This window comes from Dromiciops gliroides, chromosome 5 (genome assembly GCF_019393635.1).
Source record: "Dromiciops gliroides isolate mDroGli1 chromosome 5, mDroGli1.pri, whole genome shotgun sequence".
NCBI classification, from domain to species: domain Eukaryota; kingdom Metazoa; phylum Chordata; class Mammalia; order Microbiotheria; family Microbiotheriidae; genus Dromiciops; species Dromiciops gliroides.
Window position 1 is genome coordinate 51,829,052 of NC_057865.1, and position 25,433 is coordinate 51,854,484.

At 42.5% G+C, this 25,433-nt stretch overlaps 1 protein-coding gene across 1 annotated transcript; it reads left to right on the top strand.

Moving 5' to 3' along the window:
• Positions 1 to 1,075: 1,075 nt before the first annotated feature.
• SRI (sorcin) lies at positions 1,076 to 24,766 on the top strand. Its single transcript, XM_043968834.1, has 8 exons — positions 1,076 to 1,315; positions 1,790 to 1,873; positions 7,650 to 7,719; positions 14,751 to 14,794; positions 18,509 to 18,656; positions 19,578 to 19,691; positions 21,106 to 21,164; positions 22,481 to 24,766. The coding sequence occupies exons 1-8, from the start codon at positions 1,262 to 1,264 to the stop codon at positions 22,505 to 22,507; spliced, it is 600 nt and encodes a 199-aa protein (XP_043824769.1). The 5' UTR covers positions 1,076 to 1,261; the 3' UTR covers positions 22,508 to 24,766.
• Positions 24,767 to 25,433: the final 667 nt, after the last annotated feature.

Here is a 25,433-nt window from a genome sequence, read left to right on the forward strand (position 1 = left end):
CAAACACATATTAAGTCCCTACTATACCCTGACTTGAGGCAGCAAGGTGTATAGAGGGCCACCTGAGAGGCTGAGGAGCTAGGGAGACAAGTTCTACAGTCATAGAATTACAAATCTGGAGATGAGGAGTCCAGCCCTTTCTTTGGGCTAATTCAGGCAGTCACTCCCAGGGCAGGTGTTTTCACCTTTGGAGGCCCTGGGCCAAGAGTAAATTACCTACCAGGTAGAGATCTTCATTCCTGCAGGGAGATGCCCGAGAGGATGAAATCACAAGTCCTGATCTGCCCATCTCCTAGTCCTCTAACCAACAAAGGGTACGGCACTGGGACTACAAAGACAAACATTAAACAGTGCCAGCCTCCAAGGAGTTAACCTTCTCTGGGGGAGCAAGGGGGTGGTCCTCGGGCATAGAGAAGGACGCGGGTGGTCCTTAGAGGGCACAGGGAAGCACACGGGTGGTCCTTAGAGGGCACAGTGCAGCCAGCACGTGGGGGGTCCCCGCGGGACGGTGAGAAAAGGTAACACCTGAGGACAGACAGCCTTTCGGGAGGATGAGCACAACCCGCTAGAGTTACTCACTTGGCCGGGAGAGTCAGGGCCGCGTGGACCGCCGGCTCTGGCCCCTAGCTGCACGGACCGGCTCCCCGCTGCGTCGTCGGGTGCAGCCTCCTGCCAGGTGACCCCTGCCACGCCTTCCCGCAGTGCCAAGCGCTCCAGGCCCGGCCTGCGGGGGCCCATCCCCCGCGCTGCTGCGCCGCCGTTTCCTCCGAGCTCGCATTATCCCCGGCCTCGCAGAGTTTTTTATGTTTTTGTGATTGTTTGTTTATTTTTTTAAATAACCCAGGGAGGAAAACTGGAAAAGGGGGGGGGTCAAAAAGAAGGTTGGGGGGGGGGGGGAAAGGGGAGAAAGAAAGCAGTCCTAGGGCTGGGAGGGGGGAGGGGTCGGCGGTGTCGGGACGTACCATTATGTTCCAAGAAGGAGGGTCGTGCAAATTGCGTCGATGGGCGCAGGCCCCCGGCCACCTTAATTATGGGAAGACTCGGAGTGATAGGAGGAAGGACAAGTGGGGAGGGAGCCGCATGGCCACTGAGAGCTCAGGGAGGCGGCCCAAGGGATGGGCGACTCTCCCACCCGCTTCCCTCATCAAAACGCTCTGAGTGGTACATCCCGAGGGCGGGGCCCGAGCTGCCCCGCGCGCTCCGGCGGGGCTGGGGCTACAGAGGCAGCGACTTGGGGACGGCTACGGTCACTGTCGAGGTCATGGCGTTTCCAGGGCATCCTGGCGCTGGCGGAGGCGGTTACTTCCAAGGCGGGGTGAGTGCCCGGGGACGGGTCCGAGTCCGGCCGCCTGCCCTCCGCGGTCTGGCTCACGGCCCGGGGGCCGGGCTCGGGCCGTTGGGGAGGCCCGGGAGCCCTGATAAAAGAAAACTCCTTCCCCGCCCCGGATAAATAACTTTGGGCACTAGGGAGCCACGGAGGACGAAAGCTCCCGGGGCGCGGTGGGTCCGGGCCGCCGCCCTTCAGGCCGGTGTAGAAGTTGTTTACTCGGGAGGAAACTGATGCTGCGCAGCAGGGGGGCTCCCAGCCGGGGCGCTCCCTCCCAGCGGGGGGTCCCCAGGCGGCATGGGGGGGGGGGGACAGCCCAAGCTCATGAAAAAGCATCCCCAGCCGCGCCCCCGCGGGCACTGGGGCTGGGCTCGCACGTAACTAAGTGTGTGCGGCCGCTGGCGCGATTATCCGGAGCCCCTGCGCCCCTAACGCCGTGCTTGTGTGTTTCCTGCTTCACAGTACGGAGGTGCCCCCGGAGGCCCGGCCTTCCCCGGACAGACGCAGGACCCCTTGTACGGATATTTTGCCGCTGTGGCCGGACAGGTCAGTCTTCTGTTTGTATCTCTGGAAACACATTGTCCGGTTGTACTTGTTGTGTAACTTCTGGGGATGCAGCATTCCCCCCTCCCCCCCAAAAAAACCCACCATAAGTTGAAACTTCACTGCAAACATTCGTTTTAAAACCTATCTGTGGCTTAATAGCTTCCCTCCTCTGTTGCTTTCTTTCTTTTTTTTTTTGGCAGGGCTATGGGGGTTAAGTGACTTGCCCCAGGGTCACACAGCTAGTAAGTGTCAAGTGTCTGAGGCTGGATTTGAACTCAGGTACTCCTGAATCCAGGGCCGGTGCTTTATTCACTGTGCTATCTAGCCGCCCCCCTGTTGCTTTCTTTTTTAATTTAGTTCTTCATTCCACAAGCATTTATTTTTCTCCCCCACGGTGAAAGAAGAAAAACAAAACTCTTGTGACAGATACATACGCACAGGAAAGCAAAACAAATTCCCCCATGGGCCAGATCCAAAAAAAGGTGTGGCCCAGTTCTGTATCCGGAGTCGGTCACCTCTTTGTGGTTCCTTTTCAGACTGGTCCTTGCATGGATCCATGCTTGAGTCTTTCATTATGATTTCTTTTCTGTCTTAGCTCCTGTACCATTGCTTCTTTTCCTCTTAAAATGTATCACTTAAAATTGAAAAAAAAAATTAAGTCTATGCGCTTCTCTATGTCCTCTAAGAACCATCCCTATATAAAAAAGATTGAGCGATCCAAGTATTTTCCATTCTCAGAAATTAGAAGAAACGTGTTATTCATCATTTATTTTGGCTTAGGTCACAACTGAGCTCATGACTGTGTGGCTGGAAATAAAACCCATCCCTTAAGTGTGTTTGAAGATTTGTCAGCTGTGCAGATGTCTTGGAGAATAGCTAAGAGTTGTTTTGAAAGGTTAGTGAGTGTGTAGTTTTAAGGGAAGAAATTGAGGATCTGATTCCTGTAACACCCACTTGTTGAGCTTGTCAGAGACTTTATTTTGGTTGTTCATGATTTCATTGGTGTGGGTGCTCCTCCCACCAATGTAAATTGTATGCCCTCCACTCCTTTTCCTTTTCTTGTGCATAAGACAATAGGTTTAAAGTTGGAAGGAATATTCAGGGATCATCTAGTACGACTCAACCCCTTGCCCCCCAGTCTATAAATGAGGAAACTGAGGCCCAAGGGAATTATGACTTACTCAAGTAGTTGAGTGAGTAACTTCAAAGAGCTTACATCCCAACAGAGGAGGCAATTTATAAATTTATATATATATATATATAAACACACACACACACAAAAGACGTATACAGAGTATAATCTCAGAAGGAAGTCATCAGTATCACTTCTCACCTGGACGATGGTGATTGCCCCCTAATTGGCATCCCCCCTCCCCATCTCTCTCCTCTCCAGTCCATTCTCTGCACAGCTTCCAAATTGGTACTTGTTTCTAAAAGAGAGTTGAACATGCCATATTCCTACACAAATTTTTGAGGCACTGTTGCTTTTAGGGGAAAATACAAACTTTTCAAGTTGGTATTTTAAAGTGTCTTTGTAGTTGTATTTCACATCCCTCGCCTTCACCCCTCTGGCTTCTGTTCTATCTGTGGTGCTAGCTATTCCCCTAAGTGTCTCCTGTAGAGATGAGACCCCCATATCTCCTTTGGAGACCTCTTAAAGTCCATTCCTTAGTGCCCGCTTCTCCCCATTAGGGCTGTCATGAGGGCTCGCTCTCATTTGAAAGTGCTTTGTATGACTTCTAAAGAATAGGAACTAGGACCATGATCTTATTGGTATGGGATAGGGAGCTCCCTCCACTACTTGGCCCCTTCTTTTCATCTCAGTCTCAGAATGCTGCCCAGGCATTCTGGCTGGGAGGTTAAATGATGTGCCAAGCTCACATAGCCAGGCTATGTTGAAACCGAGACCAGAACCCGGGACTGAGTCCTCTCTCCTACATCAGAGGAATTAAAACTCAGGGCCCAAAGGGACTAAAATGCAATTGGGAATTATTGAACAAAATCCCTCCAGGCCGAGTCTAACAGCAGATTGGGAGGCTCTGCTGCCTCTACTTTGTCTATACTTAGCTTAAATGGGCTGAATCTCTGTGGTAGAGCACTAGCTCTTTGAGGGAAGGGATTGTTTTTCCTTTATGTCACAAGCGCTTGGCACAGGATAGATGTCTCAGTGAATGACATATCAAGGTATAGACAGATTTCAACAGACTAACATAATAAGCCTAATCTAATCAGGTGCGATTTAATAGGAATAATGGGGAAATTTCCGCTTAGGTTCATTGAATTACAGCATGGAGGAGATTGGTTTGGCTCAGCAGCTGATCCTGTCAGAAAGACCCAGGAGTTTTCAGGGAGTGTAAGTTTGATAGGAGTCAGCAGCGTGATGGCTGGAAGCTTGAATAACAAACACCGTTTGAGGCTTCGTTGTTGGAAGCCTGGCTTTCACAGCAGCTAGCTCCATTGCGTTCTGCTCTGTCAGCCCTTGTCCACTAGCTTGTGTTCAGTTTGCTTTAGGAAGGACACGGAGGACCCGGTATGTTTTCAGAGGAGAATGGTCAAACACTTCCCTGTCATCTGAGAAACCCAGGAAGAGCTTGGGGTGTTTAACCTGAAGGGGGAAAACTCCACCAGGTGACACAGGAGGCTGCTTTCCAAATGGTTTTGAGCTTGTTATGTAACTGAAGAATGACTTACTTTGTGGACAGAATGAGAGAGAGCCGTTGGTAGTAGAAATAAGGAGGTTGCAGATGTTGATCCGGCGTCACAAGGAAGGACTCTCAGCCCAGCAGCCCAAATTTGAAATGTACCTAATTGTTAGGTAGTAATAAGTTCCATTGGAGGACCAGTTTGGGGAGATTTATACTAGGGAAGGGAATAAACATTTATTAATTGCCTACAGTGTACTAGACCCTGTGGAAAGCTCTCTGGATATATTAGTTTATTTGATCCTCATAACAACTCTAGGAGGTAGTTGAAGAACTGAGGCAGCTAAAGAGGTCACACAGCTAGCTAATAAGTGTTTGAAGCTGGATTTGAACTGAAGTCCTCCTGACCCACCTAGGAGGAAAGGGAGCCAGACCTGGAGTCAGGAAAATTCATCTTTCTGAGTTTAAATCTGGCCTCAGACACTAGCTGTGTGACCCTGGGCAAGTCATTTAACCCTGTTTGCCTCAGTTTACTCGTCTGTAGAATGAACTACAAAAGGAAATGGCAACCCACTCCAGTATCTTTGCCAAGAAAACCCAAAATGGGGGTACAGAGTATGACACAACTGAGCAGCGATGTCCTGATGCCAGACTTAGTGCTTTCTCCTCCACCTTGCTGCCTAAATGAACTACAGGGTCCTTTCAGCCTTTGGCTTCCATGGGCCCCACCCAGGCACAAAGATGATGAGGGTCCCAGGGTTTAGAAATAACTCACTTTGAGGTCGTGACCCTGGCACTCGTTCAGTCAGCCATTATTTAGTAAACATAGGGACTCGGTGACTTGGCCACATCAAGGTCATTAAGCTCTAGTGCCTGCGACTTTTTAGTTTTGTTTTTAACCAAGCATCAAAAGTAACACATTGTGCACATTTAGCACATTGATGTAGGGAGATGTGTAGGTGAAGCATTTAAAATAGCAGGCATAAAATAGGCTGTCTGAGAGACTGGGTGGAAAATGGAATTGCAAGAAGGATGAGCACCCCACCGAGCATCTACTTAATCCACCAGTGATAAGGATCTGTGAAACCCCAAGCTAGGGTAAACTTCAAACAAGAGTATTTTTAGATGACCTGCTCACCAGCCCTGTAAGTAACCCCAGCCTGCTTACCTTTCAGCCGCCTTGGCCATGCTGCCATCTTGGCATCTTCTTGAAACTTTCACAGGACTAGTCTTTTGTGCATCTGCCTGTGTGAGACCGTTAGGTTGTGAAGATTTAGAAACATGACCGAGACTGATGAAACAGTAAGAATGTCTAATGTGCAGCTCTTGCTTATTTATTTTCATCCTAGTAGTGAACAGGTAAGCAAAGGAGTATTTGGCAGGTAACTTCAAAGTATTAAAGAAATGATCGGCCAAATTCTATGGAAAGGAAATTAAGCGGTTTTGCCCCTGCTTGGATGAAGCACTTTGTTTATTTACTATGGTCATTTGGTCTTTTTTCTAAGCAGTAGGATGAGAGGTAAAAAGATTTCTGATCATCTGTATAAATAATTTATTTCTAAAACACTTGACATGGGCAACTTTTCCCTGCAACTGCAGTGAGAACATTAGTGACTGAGCCTGTAATGGACTTATTTCATGCATATCAGATATCACTGGGAAGTGTTTGATTAGGACAGAAGCTTATGTGCAAGAAAACGTTGGTACCAAACCATATTGAGGAATTTATTGGAAATTATTCATAGGATCTTTGATCTGAAGCACAACAGGCCGTCAGAGGCCATCTGGATCGGATTTCTCACTTTCCAGATAAACTAAGGCCTTGGGAGGGTTAATGACTTGCTCAGCATCAGGTGAGTAGTAAAGTTAGAGGTGGGACTTGAAATACTTAATGTAGATGTCAGTATCATTCTTAGTATGCAGTCTTTTTGCATCAACATACACAATTATATTTAAATAATCTAAAGTTGGATTTTGGCTTAACTTTGAAGATAGAAGGAGATTTTTTTGTGTGTGTGATGTTTGGGGTCTTTTGTGGGCCAATGAGGATTAAGTGACTTGCCCCGGGTCACACAGCTAGTAAGTATCAAGTGTCTGAGGCTGGATTTGAACTCAGGTGCTCCTGAATCCAGGGCTGGTGCTTTATCCACTTAGAGACACCTAGCTGCCCCTGTCTATAATGTTTAATTGAGACTAACTCTAATCTGAATATTAATGACCTGGTAATGTTATAATAAGTTCATGTAATGCTTTGTTTTCTTCAGGATAAAAATACATACAGTTTCCAATTAAATCACACATTAAAAGGGGAATACTAAAATATAGCTCTCAATATGCTTTAAAAAAACATCTATCTGCCCTCTTGTCAGAATTTTAATTGAGAATATAGAAATTGGGACTGAAGTCTTGCAGGCATGACACTACATTTAAACAATTCTCGTAATCATTTCTTTGATGTAAAAATCAGACTGAAATTTAAGGGAAGCTTCCTAATGACCTCTTAGTCACCAAATCATGGTATTTGAGATCTGGGAATGAGTTTCAGGGATCCAGTCCAGCTTGCTCATTTTACCCAGAGAGATTCTGGCTTCCCCGAAGGAACTTGGCTCTTCAGTAGTAAGCCAGAATGAGCCCCCAGTTCTTTGGACTCTTCCAATTCCTGGGCTCTTTCCCCCACACCCTGCTTCCTCTCATCCAGTAGCTTCTCTGCTTGGCTTCCTGCCTGTGATATACTATGCTGTGTCTTGGGGAAACTGGACCAGGAAGGAGGGGTTTGTTCTGCGAGGGCTCTCAGCTTTTCAAGTGAGTGGGATGATTTTCCAGTCACTTTCCACTAGAAATCTGAAGGGATGGAAATTCGATCAGCTGTCCATTCTTAGAAGGGTTGGAGAGCCCTGTGTTACGGACAGTATTGCTCCTCCCCCCTTATCACTGTGCTTTGTAGGAATGAAAGGAGGCCAAGGAAACCTGGTGACACACTCTCCTGGCAGGATATTTTAGTGGCTTGGATGGGGGCCCCTTGCTTTGGTAGGTTCCTCTTGTTGAGCGGCACAAAGAACAGAATACCAAAAGTGAAACAAAAACAAGACAAGGAAACTGTTGTGATCCTATTTCCTGTTTGTTTTTTCCCAAAGGATGGTCAGATAGATGCTGATGAGTTGCAGAGATGTCTGACCCAATCGGGCATTGCTGGAGGATATAAACGTAAGTCACTCATTGGAATCCTCTTCCTATATACCGTACTCTGCCTATGAGCCATTCGTCAAACAATTAGGGAAGCTGAGGGAGTTCTGGTCTGCAGTGTCAAGAATCTGAACAGCTCGACTGAACTGCTCCTTGTTGCTGACCTTCCAAATTTCATTTGGATCCATGAATTCCTTCAGTGCTTCCTCTGAGAGGGCTTCACCCTGTGTTGGGTGAATCTTGTTCCCTTCAGAGCAATCAGCATCGCTTGCGTTGCCCACCTTGCAGGCTGCAAGACATGTGACTGCCAAGCCGACTTGTTGTGTGGTGCTGAGTTTGCCCAATTGATCACTAAGGTGGCAGCGTAAACTTTCCGCTAGTGAAGGTGCGGGGGTCAGGAAACTCTCATCATGTATTAAGCATCATTCTTTGTGCTCGAGTGAAAGACTACTGGCTTTGGAGTCACAGGATGTGGGTTCAGATCGCACCTCAGCCACTAGATGACTGTGTCTTTGGACAAGTCACCTAACCTCTCTGGGCCTCTAAGATTCCTTCCAGCCCATGATCACTCTTCTCATAGTGATCCTCTCCAGACTTAGCTCAGAGAGTACTCTGCTCTAGCGGAGAGATCACTGGACTTGAAGTGTGGAAGACTGGGTACAATACTGCCCCAGATACCTACTGCTGATGTGACCCAAGGCACGTCCACTTGGCCTTTACTTCCTCATCCATAAAATCAGGAAGTTGGGCTCTGCAGTGTCTACGGTCTCCTTTATAAGCCTTTGATCCGAAGCTGGCTCTCAGATGACAGGGAGAGAGTTCTTTGCTAGGCCCATTAAAAAAAAAAATTGTATGTATGTGTGTGTGTGTATATATATATATATATATATCTCCTAGCAAAGGCTTATTCTCTGGTAGAAGTTCTTTTTGTTTTGTTTTGTTTTGTTTTGCGGGGCAGTGGGGGTTAAGTGACTTGCCCAGGGTCACCCAGCTAGTAAGTATCAAGTGTCTGAGGCCGGATTTGAACTCAGGCACTCTTGAATCCAGGGCCGGTGCTTTATCCACTGCGACACCTAGCTGCCCCTCTGGTGGAAGTTCTAAGTATTCATCTGCATCCTGGTACATGTGATTTGGAGGGGAGGGGAGGGGAGAGCATGAATTAGGACATTTTCGTCTTAAATTTAATCTCAGTAGATGTATATACACAGAGGTATCTGCAAAATACATAAAAATAAATACTGGGTTGGTTTGAGGTTTTGATTGGGGGCGGGGGAGATCAGGAAAGGCCCCGAGCAGAATATGATGTATGGGCAGCTCTCTGAAGGATCCTTAGAGTTAAGGGGAAGAAAGAGTAGTTAGATGCCATGCCTGGAGCAGGCTAGAAAGGAAGGTCACATGTGAGGAGCAGCCAGACCCATCTGTCCCAAGTGGAGAGTGGCAGAGGGCGTGTAAGGTGGGAGGCAGCTCGTAGTTGTTACCAGTCCTGGGCCCTCACCCCACCCCCCACCCCCCACCCCCACCCCCGAGCTGGACAGTGATGGTGGTGATCCAACACGTCCGTCTTCCTCAGCGTTACCCCTCCCCTCACTCTAGTCTCTGCCCCGACCCCAATACTCCATCTGCCCCTATGGCCGCCACATTCTGACCATTCTTCCTGGAGACGCGGCCTTCGCGGCTCTTCTGCTCAGAAGACGTTCAGTCTTCCTGTGTCCCACTTGGTTAATACAGTTCAAACCCACTCAAGGCCTCTGTTGTTTTTGAATTTCTTCTTGTTGTTAAGTCACTCAGTGGTGTCTGACTCTTGGTGACCCTGTTTGGGGTTTTCTTGGCAGACACTGGAGTAGTTGGCCCTTTCCTTCTCCAGTGTGCCCCCATTTCACAAAAGAGGAACTGAGTCAAATAGAGATTGATACTCACTAGGAAGTATCTGATGCTGGAGTTCAATTCCGATCTTGCAGACTCCAGGCCTAGCATTATATCCACTGCAACACTTAACTGTCTTTTTTTTTTTTTTACTGAGGCAATTGGGGTTAAGCGACTTTCCCAGGGTCACACAGCTAGTAAGCGTTACCTGTCTGAGGCTGGATTTGAACTCAGGTCCTCCTGACTCCAGGGCCGGTGCTCTATCCACTGTGCCACCTGCTGCCCCTTAACTGTCTCTTTGAATTTCTGCCCACCCTTAAAAGCCAACCTAAGTGGCATCTCCTCAGTGAAGGCTTCCCTATTCACTCTATCCCCCTTGGCCCTTCATCTAGCATTGTTTGGCACCTGCCTGGTGTGCTCAACATGCTAGTTCCCTGTGAACGCATCACGTCCTGTGATGTTGTAGGCTTCCAGACATCCGGAAGTGGGCCTTTTCAGATTGCCCACAGTTGATGAGCCCTGTATCTAGCTCAGAAAGCATCTGTTGAATTGTACCGAATGTTTAGGGACTCGCACATGTATGGTCTAGGCCCTTGTTGAGTGAGTGCTAGGACTAGAACTCAGATTTCTGGTTTTTCATGACACTCTTGTGTCGTTACTGTGGGAGCTGTTGTGATTATATAAATTAGTTACAGCTTCGAGATTTCTCCTCTCCTGGATTTTCATCTTCCTCTTTTACCTTGTCTGGTATCACTCGTGGCTACATTATTTGGATGCACTGGAAGATTACCTGTAAGACAACTTTGCGTTTGCCACAAGCAGTATTTTCTCTTGTGAGTTAGTGCTGTTTTCAGCTGAGTTGTATCTGTCTTGAGTGTGTGTTAAAAAGTTTAATTGGTAGTTTTAGATGTTAATGGATTCTGTCTGACCTTTCTGTTTTTTCACTTTGCCTCGTCTTGCTTACACGGCCTCCACCACACACTCTCAGCTGTTCCCTCCTCTGCACTCACGTCACATAACGACGGTGGCTAAATCAGGCCTTCATCGCCTCTTGCCTGGATTATTGCAATGGCCTCCTGATAGGAAGAAGCTTCCAGGCCTCTCTTGTTCCTCTCCCATGGAGCTGCTGCAGTCACCTTCATAAAGCAGAAATCATTCTCCTGGTCTGGCTTCTTGGATAAACCACACTTCTGTCCCTTTGTCAAGTAAAGCCCCTTATAGCCTGTCTTCAGCTCACCTTGGAAGTCGAGCTTATTTCACACACTTGTCTTGGATTCAGCGTTCCTGCCTTCTCACCTTGACACACGCTTTCCCTGGCCCATTCTTCTTCACCGTGGCCCCTGGGGATCTCCAGCTTCATCCAAGGCCCTGCTCAGGTGATAGCTGCAACAGAAAACTTCCTGATCACCATGATTCTCGGTATTTTCCTTCCTTGGGTTATCATGTAGGCATATAGTTTGTAAGCCCTAAGTAGATTGTATATTCCTTGAGGGTGTAGGCTAGCCTACCTTGTATCTTTATAACCTCAGCGCCAAGCACAAGGTCTGCACCAGCAGATGCTTAATAAATGCTTATTGGAGTGGGGTGGATTGGCTTATATTCTGAAATCTTCATTTGATTTGGGATTTGCGTTAGTTAAATATCTATAACATTAAACATGCAGTCATTTAGACCCTGTGATTGGATAAATTTGCCTACTGGGGTTATTTCATGGATTATTTCTTCCCAATTGAAATAACAGAATTCCTCTTTAGCCTTAAAGCAATACTGATTGTGATACATGGTGTTGTGTTTTGTAATACAGAAATTGCATATCTTTTCTACTGCTAAACTCATTAAGAAGACAAGTGCAAATAGGGGAATTGTGGATAGAATTGAGTTGTGTGTTATTACTGCTTTTCGTGAATATATATATATATATATATTTTTTTTTTTTTAATTTTTTGCAGGGCAATGAGGGTTAAGTGACTTACCCAGGATCACACAGCTAGTAAATGATAAGTGTCTGAGGCTGGATTTGAACTCAGGTCTTCCTGAATCCAGGGCCCGTGCTTTATCCACTGCGCCACCTAGTTGCCTTCATGAATATATTATTGAGAATGTTATATTCATGACAACTAGGGCAGCTGTTTTTAATGTAGGGGGTTCATGTAGTGTCTATGTAGGGGTCTATCAACTTGGATGGGGGGAAAATTACATCTTTATTTCAATATAATTGGTTTCCTTGGCACTCTGTTGTATTTTATTTTAGTTCAGTTTTAAAACATTCTTCTGAGAAGGGGCCCATAGGCTTCACCAGTTTAAGGAAACCCTGATCTAGGAATATTTTCTTACTGAATCCATCCAGACCTCAGTTCTTTTGGTGGTTCCTGGTACTGGTTCTAGAGGCAAAACCATTGTTGTGTCATTTCTTGGCACTGCCCCATCCTCTGATTAAAGTCAGCTAAACACAGGGAATAAGGAAAGGAATATGAACTGTCAGCAGCATCCTGGCCTATCACTCACCCTTGAAACAGTGAGGCTTAAGGGAGGAGTTGGGTTGGATGGGGAGGGTGCCCTCTGAGAGAGTGATTCCCCTGCCTGCCCTCTGGCCCCACTGAGGGAGAAGCTTAGGTCAAGCTGCTCCGACAGGACACTGCATTCTGTCGACTATAGGGCTGCTCCAATAGGCCTGCGGAGGGGAAGAAGTGCAGAAGGGAAAAGGCGTGCAGGGCCTTTGAGAGGGAGCCCAGCTTTACAAAACACATTCGTTTTTGTGCTGCGCTCAATCGATTACTAAAAATGAAAGATGTTGCCCAGTAATTTCATGGCAGTAAACGTGTACCTAAGGTTAGCTGTTTTTTGAGTCCATCCTATCCCTTTTCCTCCTCTTTGAACTTTGAGGAACTTGTTGGCTTCCTACAAGGGGTTTTATTTTCAGGTATCTCTTAGAAAGAAAAGCTCTATTTCATAAACATTAGTCAGGAGTCAGGAAACCTGGGTTCATATCCTGGATAAAGACACATATAAGATCTCTCATCACGGGCAAGTATCTTACCTTTTCAGGCCATAAGTTTCCTCATCGGTAGAATGAGGCTAAAATACAGCATTTCCCCGTTTTTCAGCTCATAAGGAAAACGTTTTTACATATGGGTTGTGAAAGGGAGTTGCCAGGGTCTTTGGAGGTTTGGGACCTGATATCAGAAACCCTATATAGCTTGAGAAGCAGGATGAAGTCTATTCTTTTTTTTTCTTTTTCTTTTTTTTTGAGGGGCAGTGAGACTCGTGACTTGCCCAGGGTCACACAGCTAGTAAAGTGTCAAGTGTCTGAGGCAGATTTGAACTCGGGTCTTCCTGAATCCAGGGTCGGTGCTTTATCCACTGAGCCACCTAGCTGCCCCAAAGTCTATTCTTAAAAAAGAAAAGAAAAAATGCCCTTTAAATACATTGCTGAAAGAATTGATATTGATGGAACACAGACTGAATCATGCTATTTTTCACTTTCTTTCATATTTTTCTTTTAAGTTTTCTTATACAAAATGACTAATGTGATAATGTTTTACATGATCGTACATGTATAACCTATATCTGATTGTTTACCACGTCAGGGAGGGGGAGAAGGAAGGAGGAATAAAAATTGGAACCCAGAACTATAAATAAAAATGTTTATTACTTTAAAAAAAAGGCACTGCTTCTTTTTACTAATTTGTGAATGAGATGAGTACTTGAAGGAACAGACTCGGACTGGGAAAAGCATCCAGGCTGAGGATAGTGGTGAGAGATGATCCCTTACAAGAGACTTTTTCAAAAATAGAAAACTTGTGTTCTACCAAGAATCACCATAATTTGCTATTATTTTATAATTGCTGCTATTCATTTGATAAAAAATAGGGACTTGTTTTAAATTTTATTGGGGAGTGGGGGAAAGCTTAGCTCTAGTTATCTCCAAGTCTTGCAGCCGCCCTTGATGAATTTTCAGGGCCAACTTCATTTTCACCAGCTCACAAAATCTGCAGTATCTCTGTCCTAATTAATCTCTTGTTCTCAGCCCGACTGTCACATACTTCAAATTCCATCAGACTATAATTCCTGAGCCCGTATTTAGGAGCAGTTCATTTTTTATTCTATTTAAGCCACCCTTTCCCTTGGCTTGCCCGTCTCTGCTAGGCCCTGGGTGGGAGCATGTGCTAAGTTACTAATTGGCCTGGATGAGGTCAGCTGAGCACTGTCCAACTCATCCAGGCTGCCTCAGTCTCCATCTCCAGAATACTGTCATGCCCCTGGTAGTGGGATAAAGGCAAAGACAGTATCTTGTAGCACTCATGCCCTTCCCAGTTTCTGAATGAAAGCATCCAGACCCAGAAAACAAGAAAAAGAACTTCAAGCCCCATCCCTGCTCCCTCCCCATCCCCAGGAAGTAAGTGGAGCTGTTAAGAGAGCCCAGGCACAAAGTTCTTGTATTTTAGTAGGCAAGGTCTCGTTTATCCACTCGAATGCAGCATATTTCCAGCCAGCCTAGTTATCTCATAGCCTAGACTACAATAGAGCTTACAAGGATGAGGAGTTGGGGGATTAGGCCTCTCAGGACTAGGCACTCTGACAACAAAATCAAGAAAATCCACCCCATAGTGACACCTGGTACCAATTCCCATCTTTTAGCTTGAGGTAAGGGCTCTATCTTCCACCTAGCATTAGTTTCTGATGGCACCAGAGTGACCCAGAATACAATAATGGATATTAGAATAATGACCCTGAGTTAGCAGAAAATTTAATTATGATCAATATATTAGGTTTTTGATAAAGAAGCAGCATGGCAAAATGGTTAGAAGGTTGTGCTTAGAGTCAGGAAGACCCAGGTTCAAATCTAATCTATGATAGCAGCATTGGTGGAGAAAGTTCTCATGCCTAGAGTTCCCTGTTCTTCAGAAGGTAGGGAAGTGGATAATACATTTAGAAAGATGTCAAAATGGTAAAAAGGAACACTTCTGGCACTTGAAGGGGGAAAATGGCTCAGTTATCTATAAAACTCATGTAAAGAGATTTCTTTTCTTCAAGGATCCTGGAAAAATGGTGTATCACTATATGCATGATATGCCTGGCAATTGCTTAGGTACTTAATAAACATACGAATAATTTGTCTGTATCCAATGTAATTTAAATCTGTGTAATGGTATTACTATAATGAATATATACTCTTTTTGCTTTGACAGCTTTCAACCTGGAGACTTGCCGGCTTATGGTCTCGATGTTGGATGTATCCTTTTAATGCTGAAATTAATATTATAACTGCATGTAGTGATATTTTCCCAGAGTAATGGACAGGTTTAACCCAAAGGTAATGTTAAGTGCTCTACAAAATATTATTAGCATAAGTGATCACTCTTTTATTGAAATAAGCTGCTAGAAAATGTTAATATGATTTTGAAGGAATAAAGGAAGTTGATTAGGCTCTTTTTTATGAATGAAAAACAATATGCCCCCAAAAGATGAAGTTATGTGCAGTTCAGAGCTGCCAACAAAGGATCGTTTTTCTTCAGGTTGTAATGGCTAAGGTGATTTGAACAGTGACAGTCCTGTGTTGTATCTCTGGTCATTTGGTGGGAAATTTGACCAAATGCACAAGTGTCATGTTGATTACAGATAAGACGTTTTTAAAAATTTTATTTAAATTTCTAAGGTTTTATTTTTGACCTCCGTGTCCTAAAAAGAATGAGTAAGTGTCTGAAGATGGCACAACAACCACTGAAGATCTTGATTTATGGAGCACTTCAGTAGAAATCTAGGGTCCTAGACAGGACCTTGAACAAGGGAAGTGACAGTCTGGTGTTTTTTCCTGGATCATCCCTAGCCGGCCTGTTGTGGTGTCCAGTTCTGAGAGTTTCATTTTAGAAGGGCAGTCAGTAGACTGGAAAATATTCAGAAGTTCTGGGGCACAAGGACAGGTTGAGGAAACGGGGGCGGTTTTCAGATATTTGCAAGTTGTCTTGTGGAAGAGAGATCCGACTTGTTCTTATAATTGGAAGAGAAAACCATGTGACCAAGGGGTAGAAGTTGTAGGGAAGATTTTTAATTCAGTATAAGGAGAAGCTTGCTAAAACAAAGATGTTCAAAAAATGGAAGTAGCAAGTTCATTGTCATCGAGGTATTTTAGGTGAAGACGAGTATTTAGTGTGTTTAGAACAGTGATAACAGAGATGTTTCTGCTCTCTCTCTCTACCTAGGAGGGTCTTTGAAATGGAAAGGATAGAACAAAAAACGATTCTTCATTAGTTGATTTGCAAGATAACCAAGGAAACAGTTTAAAAAAAACCTGTTCTTTCCCTTTTTTGCCAAGGCTATTAGACAGCTTAGATCAGGGCAGTAAGAGATTTAGAATATTTCAGCAAATAATTTTTTTGGAGTCTTTTATGATTTTTATATGGAGAAGGGATGAAATCAGTAGTTCCTAATCTTTGCAAGTTTGAGGACCCATTTTAATGCAAAAAATTTCCCAGACATGATCATAAGTTCTACTAGTGGTTTCTGTTGATCAAGAAGATAGATGATGACAAAGCTTCCATAACTTCAGTAATACCTTTATATGAATTTTGTATTTATCACAACAGCTACATTCATTTAAAAAATAATCCCTGTGTGTGAGACAAATATTATAACAAATGTTATTCATCCTGTAAAAGGTTTGTTTACTTGTGTATTCATATTGAATCATGCTATATATTTTATTGAATTTAAAGATACAAATAATTCTATTTTGTGCACATCAAGCTCTATGGATCTCCTGGAATAATAGTATTAAATGGATTCAGAATTGTTTGAATGACTAGACCCGAAGAGTAATCCTGAGTGGATTAATGTCAATATGGAAAGAAGTCTCCAGTAGATTTGGGATTTGTCCTTGGCCCTGTGCTATTCAGCATTGTAATTCATGACTTTATGAAGAGCAAAATTCTGTGTTTATGTCAAATTTGCAAATAACACAAAACTGGGAAGAATAGCTAAAGTGATAGGGAAAAACATAATGTCTTCTACCTGATTCAAAAAACAAACTATGTAAGAACACGTTAGGGGAGACATGGCTAGATAATATTCCAAGTGAAAATATACAGGAATTTTCATGGATTGTAAATGCAGAATGAGTCAACCTTTTGAACACATTAGCCAAAAAAGTCAATGTGATTTTAGATGGCATTAGGAGAGACATAAGGTTCAGAAAAAAGGAGGTGATAGTCTACTTTAGTCTGTCTTGGTAAGACAATATTATGGAGTATTTTGTTTAGTCTTAGGTACTGTGTTTTAGGAAGGAGATTGAAAAACTGTAGGACAATTGGGATAGTGGTAGGGAAGGAAGGGGACTGTAAACTGTGTTATGTGAGGGTAGGTGAAGGGAAACTGCTGGTTTTTAGCCTGGAAAAGAGAAGACTTTGGGGGGACAAGATGGCTGTGTCTTCAAAGGCATGTGACAGATTATTAACTTGCCCCCAGAAGGCAGAGAGAGGCTGGTTTTGCTTCAGTAAAAAGGAAAAAAAGAAAAACATCCAAAATTGGAATGGGCTAACTCAGAAAGTGGTGATTTCTCTCTCCATCCCTGGAGGGCTTACGGTGAAGATCAGAATGGTACTTGTTGTGGATGTTCTAGGGGATTCCACATTCTTCAGGTGGCTTAGGTTGGACTGATAACACTTATGCAACTGATAAGACTTGCAGCTGAGATTCTCTGAGTATCAAGCATGATGATTTGTATATTGTAAGTGAGTTCTGTAACAACAGATTACTGTTCCCTTTCCTCCATAAAGAATACCTTCTAAAGTGAACCACAAAATAACTATGAGATGTGTGACTGGAATCAAGGGATGTTTGAGCTGTAAAAAACCTGAATCATCTAGTCCAACATCTTCCTTTTGTCTTTGTATCCACAGCACTTTGTATCTAGTGCTGTGTCTAGCACACATGGTAGGCTGAAAGTTGGGATAGAGGGTTTAAATAAATGATTGCCCACCATCTTAAAACCAGTTTGAGGCAGAATGCCAATTCAGAATTAGTTTTGAGAGCGTTGGGGCAGAGTCAGAAAATCAAATCCTAGTTAGCACATAGGACTTAAAGTAGATATGAGATAAAACTAAGCTACCATAACTTATGACATAGACATCAGAATTTTGAAGAAATTCAAAACTGTTATTGTAATACCAGTGTCCAGAGTCGATAATTGACCTTAAAAATGTTTACTGTAAGTGAAGGTTGGCAGATTGCCAGAGCCATTCTATAGAGAATAAAAGTTCCTGATGGATTCTCGGGAACTGCACAGTGATGAGTCTGACTTCTTTAGTGGACTAACTTGTGGTAACTTCTGGAGTAAGACCTTTAAGTGCTTTAGGAAAGACAGGCTTTGAAGAGAAGGGCAGCAGGGCATCTCTAATGAAGCATCATTCCTCACTAACCTGCTAGAGCTTTCGGGAGGGGGTAATAACTTAGCTGTGCCTGATATAGTGTCAGATGCACACTCTCTCCTCACCTACCCCTCCTACCTGAGATGGCATTGCCAGGCTTTGGTTCTGGTTTAGGTCTCACTTTGGGTGGTAGTTGAGGGAATTGGAGACCTTGGGTCAGGATTATTTAGTGAATCACTTATCCGGTAAATCTCTGTTTATAATTCAGTGAGTGCATTTCTGTTAGCAAGATTAATTTCTCTGCCTAGCTGTTAGAATGCTTCTCTGGATTTTATGGTCACACCTCATATGCAAGATGATATGGTTTATAAAAAGTTGGAAATAATATAAAATTTTACATCGCATAAATAAATATACGTACCCCCCTCACTGTAGGCCATACCTATGGTTTGGTCTAGGGTTCAGGGATTCCCCACCCTCTACCCAGGAAATTGGGACGTTTTCCTCACTTCCGGATCTTTCCTTTGGTTCTTTATGGCATTTGTTGTGGAAGGACCTACTCAGATTCCTTAATTGCCGTTCAGAGGGACATGTCTGGCACCATGGGTTTCAGTGAGTTTAAGGAGCTTTGGGCTGTGTTGAATGGCTGGAGACAGCATTTCATTAGCTTCGACACGGACCGAAGCGGGACAGTGGATCCCCAAGAACTGCAGAAAGCCCTGGGGACCATGGGTAAGTGCTTGTCATGAGACGGTTTCTAGGTAATAGAAATCATAATTTACTTACCCATACCAAAAAAATAGATGATGGTTTTTTCCTGAATTTTCTAGAAATTAAAATGGTGTTAGTTAATTGGAACAGATTGTGGTTCACAGAATTTATTTGAAGTCCTTCCTCCAAAAAGAGTTTGAGACTCTTAAAAACACATTTATTATTATTATTATTAAGCTTGTTTCCTCCATATTCTTCCCCTTCCTCCCTATGAAGATTGAACCTGCATGTACAATTTATAAGTCACATTGTCTCATAATAAAAGGGAACCATTCCTTATAATTTTAAAAAACATCTTTTTAAAAAAGGGGGGAAATCAGCAAAACTGATCAATCCATCAAAAAAAAGATCTAACAATACCAATGGACCCTTGCCCCCCACACACATACCTCAGCAAAGGAATAGGGGTTTTTTGGTTTGTTTTTTGTGAATGCATATGAAATTTACTAACTGAAAAGTAAACGTGGGCTTGGCATAGACCGAGATGCTTTAGTAATCCTGTCTGTGGTTGGGTTCAAGGCTAGGAAAGCTTACCCAGGCCTAAGGGAGGACAGGTCCTTGAGGCAATGAGTTTGTGTTAGAAAGCCTTTAGCCAACCTGGGAAGAGGAAGTCGTGGTTCACCTCAGGCAGGTTTTTTTCCACAAAGTCCCTCATCAGGTTTAGAAAAGAGAGAAAATATTGAATTGTGTTGGACCTTGGAGGGTAAAAGGGTGTTGGCCTGTGGTTCAAATGTTATCAAAACTTGGGGGATTTCTGCTTTCTTGATACCAGTCTGTAAAATGCTTTCAGCAAAAGCATAGTGTCTCCTCATATCCCTAATAGACTTTCAGCCGTTGTCATTTGATCATTTTGTTCCCTACTCTCCCTTTTTTCCCATGAAGGATTTAGATTGAGCCCCCAAGCAGTGACTTCAATTGCAAAACGATACAGCACCAACGGAAAGATAACCTTTGATGACTACATTGCCTGTTGTGTAAAACTTAGAGCTCTCACTGGTATGTTCTGTCAAGTGATGTAACCGGTACCCCCCCCCACACACACACACAGGTGTCATTTCCTAACCACGCTGGGCTTTGTCCTAACTTGAATGCCTCCTAAAGCTGTTAACACGGGGCGGTGCCAGTACTGCAGTATATGTTTGTACCCTGCCTCCCCCACCTTTTATTTCCCTCTTTGCTTATTCTTGCCAAGAAAGCACTGTGGCTCTTTTGGCAGATAGTTTACTTACCGTTAGGCTCATTTTAAGTAAGTTTTATTGCCCCCAAAATAGATAAAATAAATCACTTGCTGCATGCTGATTTTGTTTGATTTTGATCAAGGCACAGGAGGATGCCAATGATTTGTTACTGAATGCAAACTGATTAAATCCTTTTGGAAAGAATGAAAACATTGCTCAGCTATTTCAGGTGTTTGGGGAAGGAAGAGACTTTAATTTTATTCTCTTAGTTCTTTCTGTCTTTCCTTCCACCTGTATAATTTTTACGTTGCGTTACACCTGTTATACCTCTTCTCCCATTCCATGATGCCTGTTTCCATAAAGGTGGAGAACTTTCATTCAGCAAATATTATTTTTCCTCTGTAGGACACAGCTGAACTGAATTGTAGAGTTATTTGGTAGTCCCTGTCCTGGTGATAGTAGAGGTCACAGATCCATTTATTTACTGCCAAGTTAATTGTCATCTTTAGGTATTTGAGATTTGGAAACTCGTGTCTTCATAAATTGATTAGTCAGTAATCTTGATAATTGTGACCCAGTTTATAGAGTGGTAGACTTGGAGTCAGGACGACTTGGGTTCACATCCTACCCAAGACAGTAGTTGTAGGACCGCAGGCAAGTCACTTAACCTCTCTCAGCCTCAGTTTCCTCTTCTGACAAATGAGGGTAGTTTTGATGATGAAATGAGAGAATGTTTATAAAGTGCTTTGCAAACCTTAAAACACTCTATAAATGCTAGCCATTATTATAAAAAGAAGTTAGCAGTTACAGATGTTTGGTTTCTCATAAACTCTATGCAAATGTACTCTTCCTTTCTTTGGAAGTTTTTTGGAGGCTAATTGTACAACATGAACTGAGCTGTACCAGGCTAGAAGCTAAATCTACAAAGAATAGAAGGGAAATTTTAGAAAAACCCTAAATCATCGTTTCATTCTAATAAGAATTGTAATCATTCGTGGTATTCGTACTGCCTTATAACTTGGCCCAAGTCTTTTTCAAAGACCCGCCCTAAATTCATCCTTTCTCTGACATCACTTTGTTTTATTGCCTTGTTTGATTTGAAATAACCTAATTTTTTTGCCATCACTCACTAAATTTAACCTCCTATTATTTGGATTCTTCTGAGAATCTAAGAAACCATGTGAATATCATGAGAGAATAGTTCACATTTCATTTCCCGATTGTTTTTTCAGATAGTTTTCGAAGAAGGGATACAGCTCAACAAGGTGTTGTGAATTTCCCATATGATGATGTAAGTTTTAGCAAACTGCTTGAGGTTTTGTTGGGGGAAGGGGTGCCTGTGTTGATTGAACTTTAGCAGATTCCCTTCTGAAGTCCACTCTACTCTAGAAACTATTAATCTGGTGTTAATCAAGGTTTGAATGCTCTGTAAGCCTTTGTCACCTTTTCTCTTAGTTAACGAGTAGTCCTTGTTTGCAAGGCATCATCACTGGGATAATGAGCTACCTCTGCCTTTCACCACCTCCATGCCCTTTGAGTCACTTCCATTGTGATTCTTGAGAGCTCCTGGTGTTCTGTCATTTGAAGTCATAGATGGTGGCGACAGCTCCCATGTCAGTAGTGGTGTGAAAATTGTAAGGGACTTTTGTAACAAGAGCCCTTGTAAAGCCAGTATAAGAGCCCTCGGGGAGGAGTCCTGGCTCTAATATCTGCTTACTGAAGTAACTTTGAGCAAATCCCTCAAATTCCTTTAGACCTCAACTGAAAAGAGTGCTGGCGTTTTAACTTTTTATTTTTTTTCTATGTAGAAGCTCCCAAAAAAATGTGTTTTTGAGTTGAGAGACTCTTAACAACTATTATGTGGGGCTCCTGCCAGTGTGTTCCTTCTGGATAAATGTAGACTATTTTTTCAGAGTATGGTCATGGAAAAAATTTAAGATTCATGAACTAAAAGCACTAAATTAGGGTAGTTTCCAAGGAACAGGTTCAAGAATTATGCACACTAATGGAGATTCTTCTCCATTGTGATCTTACTGCATTGTTTTGGCAAACGAGTGTTAAGATTTTTAAAGGCACATTTTAAAACATTGGTGATAATGTTTAAAGGCTCTTGCTTGCAGACTTGGGAGACCATAGATTGACAGAATAAAAACAAAATCTGATGATCTTGGTGTATGTAGCTATACTCTATCCAATAAGACTTCCATAGTCTTAAATAATATCCAATAATGATAGATTAAGCAGTTGTAAGTGTATTAATTGAAAGAAAGAATGCCATGACATTTGTTGTTGTTCCTTCAGTAGAGTTTTTTATATAAGAATCCCATAAAATTGTGAAGATTTTTCTGGAATAGAAAAGACCTCACAGCAGTGATCTGCTGCGACTGAGCCTTTTTGTTTCATCGTAGCTAGTTCATAAGCCTTTGCTATGATTAGGGTGTGTTTAAGAGTGCAGTCTTCCTTTCCATTCACTGCTCATATGTGACCTCGAAACTCTTTTTTATTGTTATAAAAAGGAAGCCTTCTTATAATGAAAGTATAGAACAAAGGGTGTAAATGTTCTACTCTTGGGCACGTTGTAACACTGACTTTTTTTTCATCCCACAGTTCATACAGTGTGTGATGAGTGTCTAAATCAAAGGAAGAAGATGGTGGGCACAACCAACATTCCTGTTTGCATTTTGCTTTGTGTTTATCTGTCATCTGTAATGTGTGTGACTTAACATTGGCACATTCTCAAAGAATCATTTTGTAAAGGTTTGTTGCTTTATATACAGTTAAGGTTTTTGTTTTTAGTTTTGATAATAAATGTTTATTAAAAGGAATTTTAATAACTTAAGATCAAGGATAACACATCATGCCTTGAGTTTGGGCATTCCATGAGCCATTGTTAATCATGCTTTATTTTCTTGCTAAGCCACTATTATGTACATTTAAAATGGTAAAGTGTTTGAGCCATACTCTGTATTTTCCATCATGTTCTACTAAAACCTTTTAGTGAATGTGTGATACTTGTCTTTCCTTTTATATAGACGATTGCCTTTTATGTGGCAGTAAGTGTTGAATAAGTCATTCTTTAAATAATTCATATCCATCCTATGTGCAAAAAAAAAAAAGAGAATGTGATGATCCAAATCTATATTGGCTTTCCCTTTTATACACATTTGAAAACCAAAGAACTTGCTATTTGATTTTAGCTCTGAGTTTTGGCCCTTGGACTTTCATGAGTTCAGCCCTTTAGGATCTAACTCAAGGCTATAAATTTTCCCAAGGCTATGAATGTGACCAACTCCAAAAATACCCCACAGAAATTTGCAAATCTTCTGCTTTCTGAATCCCTTCACACACTTAAATGGCACCATAATTGTCATAATGACAATAAGCTAAAGAGGGAAAAGGGGCTCATGGGAGGAGGGAGTATCAACCTAGAAACTATCTGCAGATTCTCAAGCCCTCCTAGCCACAGCCCCTGAAGACCAGCAAAAGATTTAGCGCCAAAGTCTGGCTCTGACACATGGTTTAATATCAGAAATGGCCTTGATTTTTATCAGTAGAAATGATGCTAGAGTAGAAGCTATGCCATCTACATTGACACTGCAGCCAAAAAATCACCAAGCCTTTCTGATCTTATTTTTGACCACCGATTATAAAGTTAGTTCAGGTAAGGTCTTTGCCAAGTTTGGAACAACCCAGTCCAAAGGCAGAGCTATTTATTGGTTGCATGTGGGTTACAATCCATTTGGAGCCATTTTGATTTGGTATCAACAAGGAAGGATTCTTTATCCACTCACCTTTCTCTACCACATTGCCCCACCATCCCCAACTCCCATCTACACCTAGGTATTTTCCAAGGGCTCTAATATGAACCTTTTTTTTTTTTTTGCTAAGGAGAAGCAAGATAGAACTAATATGCTGAAGGAGAACAAGACTTGGGTTTAATGGGCTCACATTTTGAGGTTTGACTTTCTGCCTTGCTTATTCTGATGCATTATACCCATTTGTTGATGAGCTTGGTCGATGGCCTCATTGTAGAGTGGAACAAATATTGGATAGACTTGGTTGACCACACAAGAATCTTGAGTTTAAGTTCTAACAACTTATTACTTCTTTGACCTAGTCATTTGACCTATCAATCTCAGTTTCCTCATCTATAAAGCCTAACAGGGTTGAAATTATCCAATGAGATAACATCTAGAGAGGTGTTTGCACATTTTAAAGTACTACATAAATCAGTGATTATCGGTACCAGATTATAACAGAATAACGTATATGGAAACAGTTTACATCGCTAATGATTTAAAATCTGCTACAAGGCAGTGAAGTGGGCCGATTATTCTGTTCTATAACTTTCTTAAGCAAAGTTTCCTTAGATAATGCCTGAGGATAGGAAGTGTCCTTTTCTTGACAAATTTGAAGTATCTCTCCCCCTCTCATTAATTATAACTGAGGCTCTCCAAGTTACCCTTGAATCTCATGTTTCCTTATTTCTATTTTATGTTGGAATCTATTTCACCTATTGTGTACTTCCATTGTAGCTACACTCATTTCTTTAATTAGTCGTTTTCCTCCTTTTTTTCCCCTGAGTTTTGTTGGAAATTTGTGAGCCATATAAATGATGGCCCACATAGTGAAACTTGAATACTTTGGTTTGGATTTAGGAATGGACTAAGTAGAAGTTCCTCTGGTTGTCCCAATTTAACGTTGCCACAAGAATAAGAGCATTTCTGTCTTCACCTTTCAGATTTATGGAATTAATTAAATGTTAAGTTAAAGGTGTATTTAACCTTAATGAAATTACATTGAAAGAGTTCCTTAATTCCACAGAAACGGTTGCATGAAGATGGGTACTACACATATTGCTAGGTACTTAATAAATGTTTGATGAATCAGTGAGCCACATTCTTGCAGCTGTTGTAGATTCGTTGCTTAAATATAGTTGTTCTTGAATTACTCTGATTGAGTGAGAGTAGCTGGCTATTATCCTTTGTCTTTGAAAGTGCAGAGCACAATGTTAATTTGGGTTCAGTATAATAATTAAGCAATATACATATCTTCATGCATTATTATATGCTCGATGATACTGCAGTGGACAGACTCCAAAGATAGAATGAAATTTGCCAGTCTTCTACTTTCTGAATCTCTTCACACATTTAAATGGCACCATGATTGTCATAATGGAAATTAACTAAAGTGAGGCTCCTGGTGGGGGCATTGACCAAGCAACTGTCTTCAGGTTCTGAAGCCCTTCCAGCCACAGCCCCTAAAGACTCACAAAAGGAAGTTCTTAGCACCGTTCTGGCTCTGACAGATAGCTTAACATCAGAAATGGACACGGGGTTTGTTTTTTGTTTTTTCAGTAGAAATGATGTTAAAGAAGATGCATTGTCATCTGCATTGACACTGGATCATCAGGATCATCAGGCTCCATCTGCCCCATAGCTGAATTCTCTATGGGTTGTCTCTCCACTTAGAGTGAGATCTTGAGAAGACTGGCCTAATCTACTTGTAGTACTGTCAGGCATACAGTAGGCACCTAATTGTCTTTATCATTCATTCATGA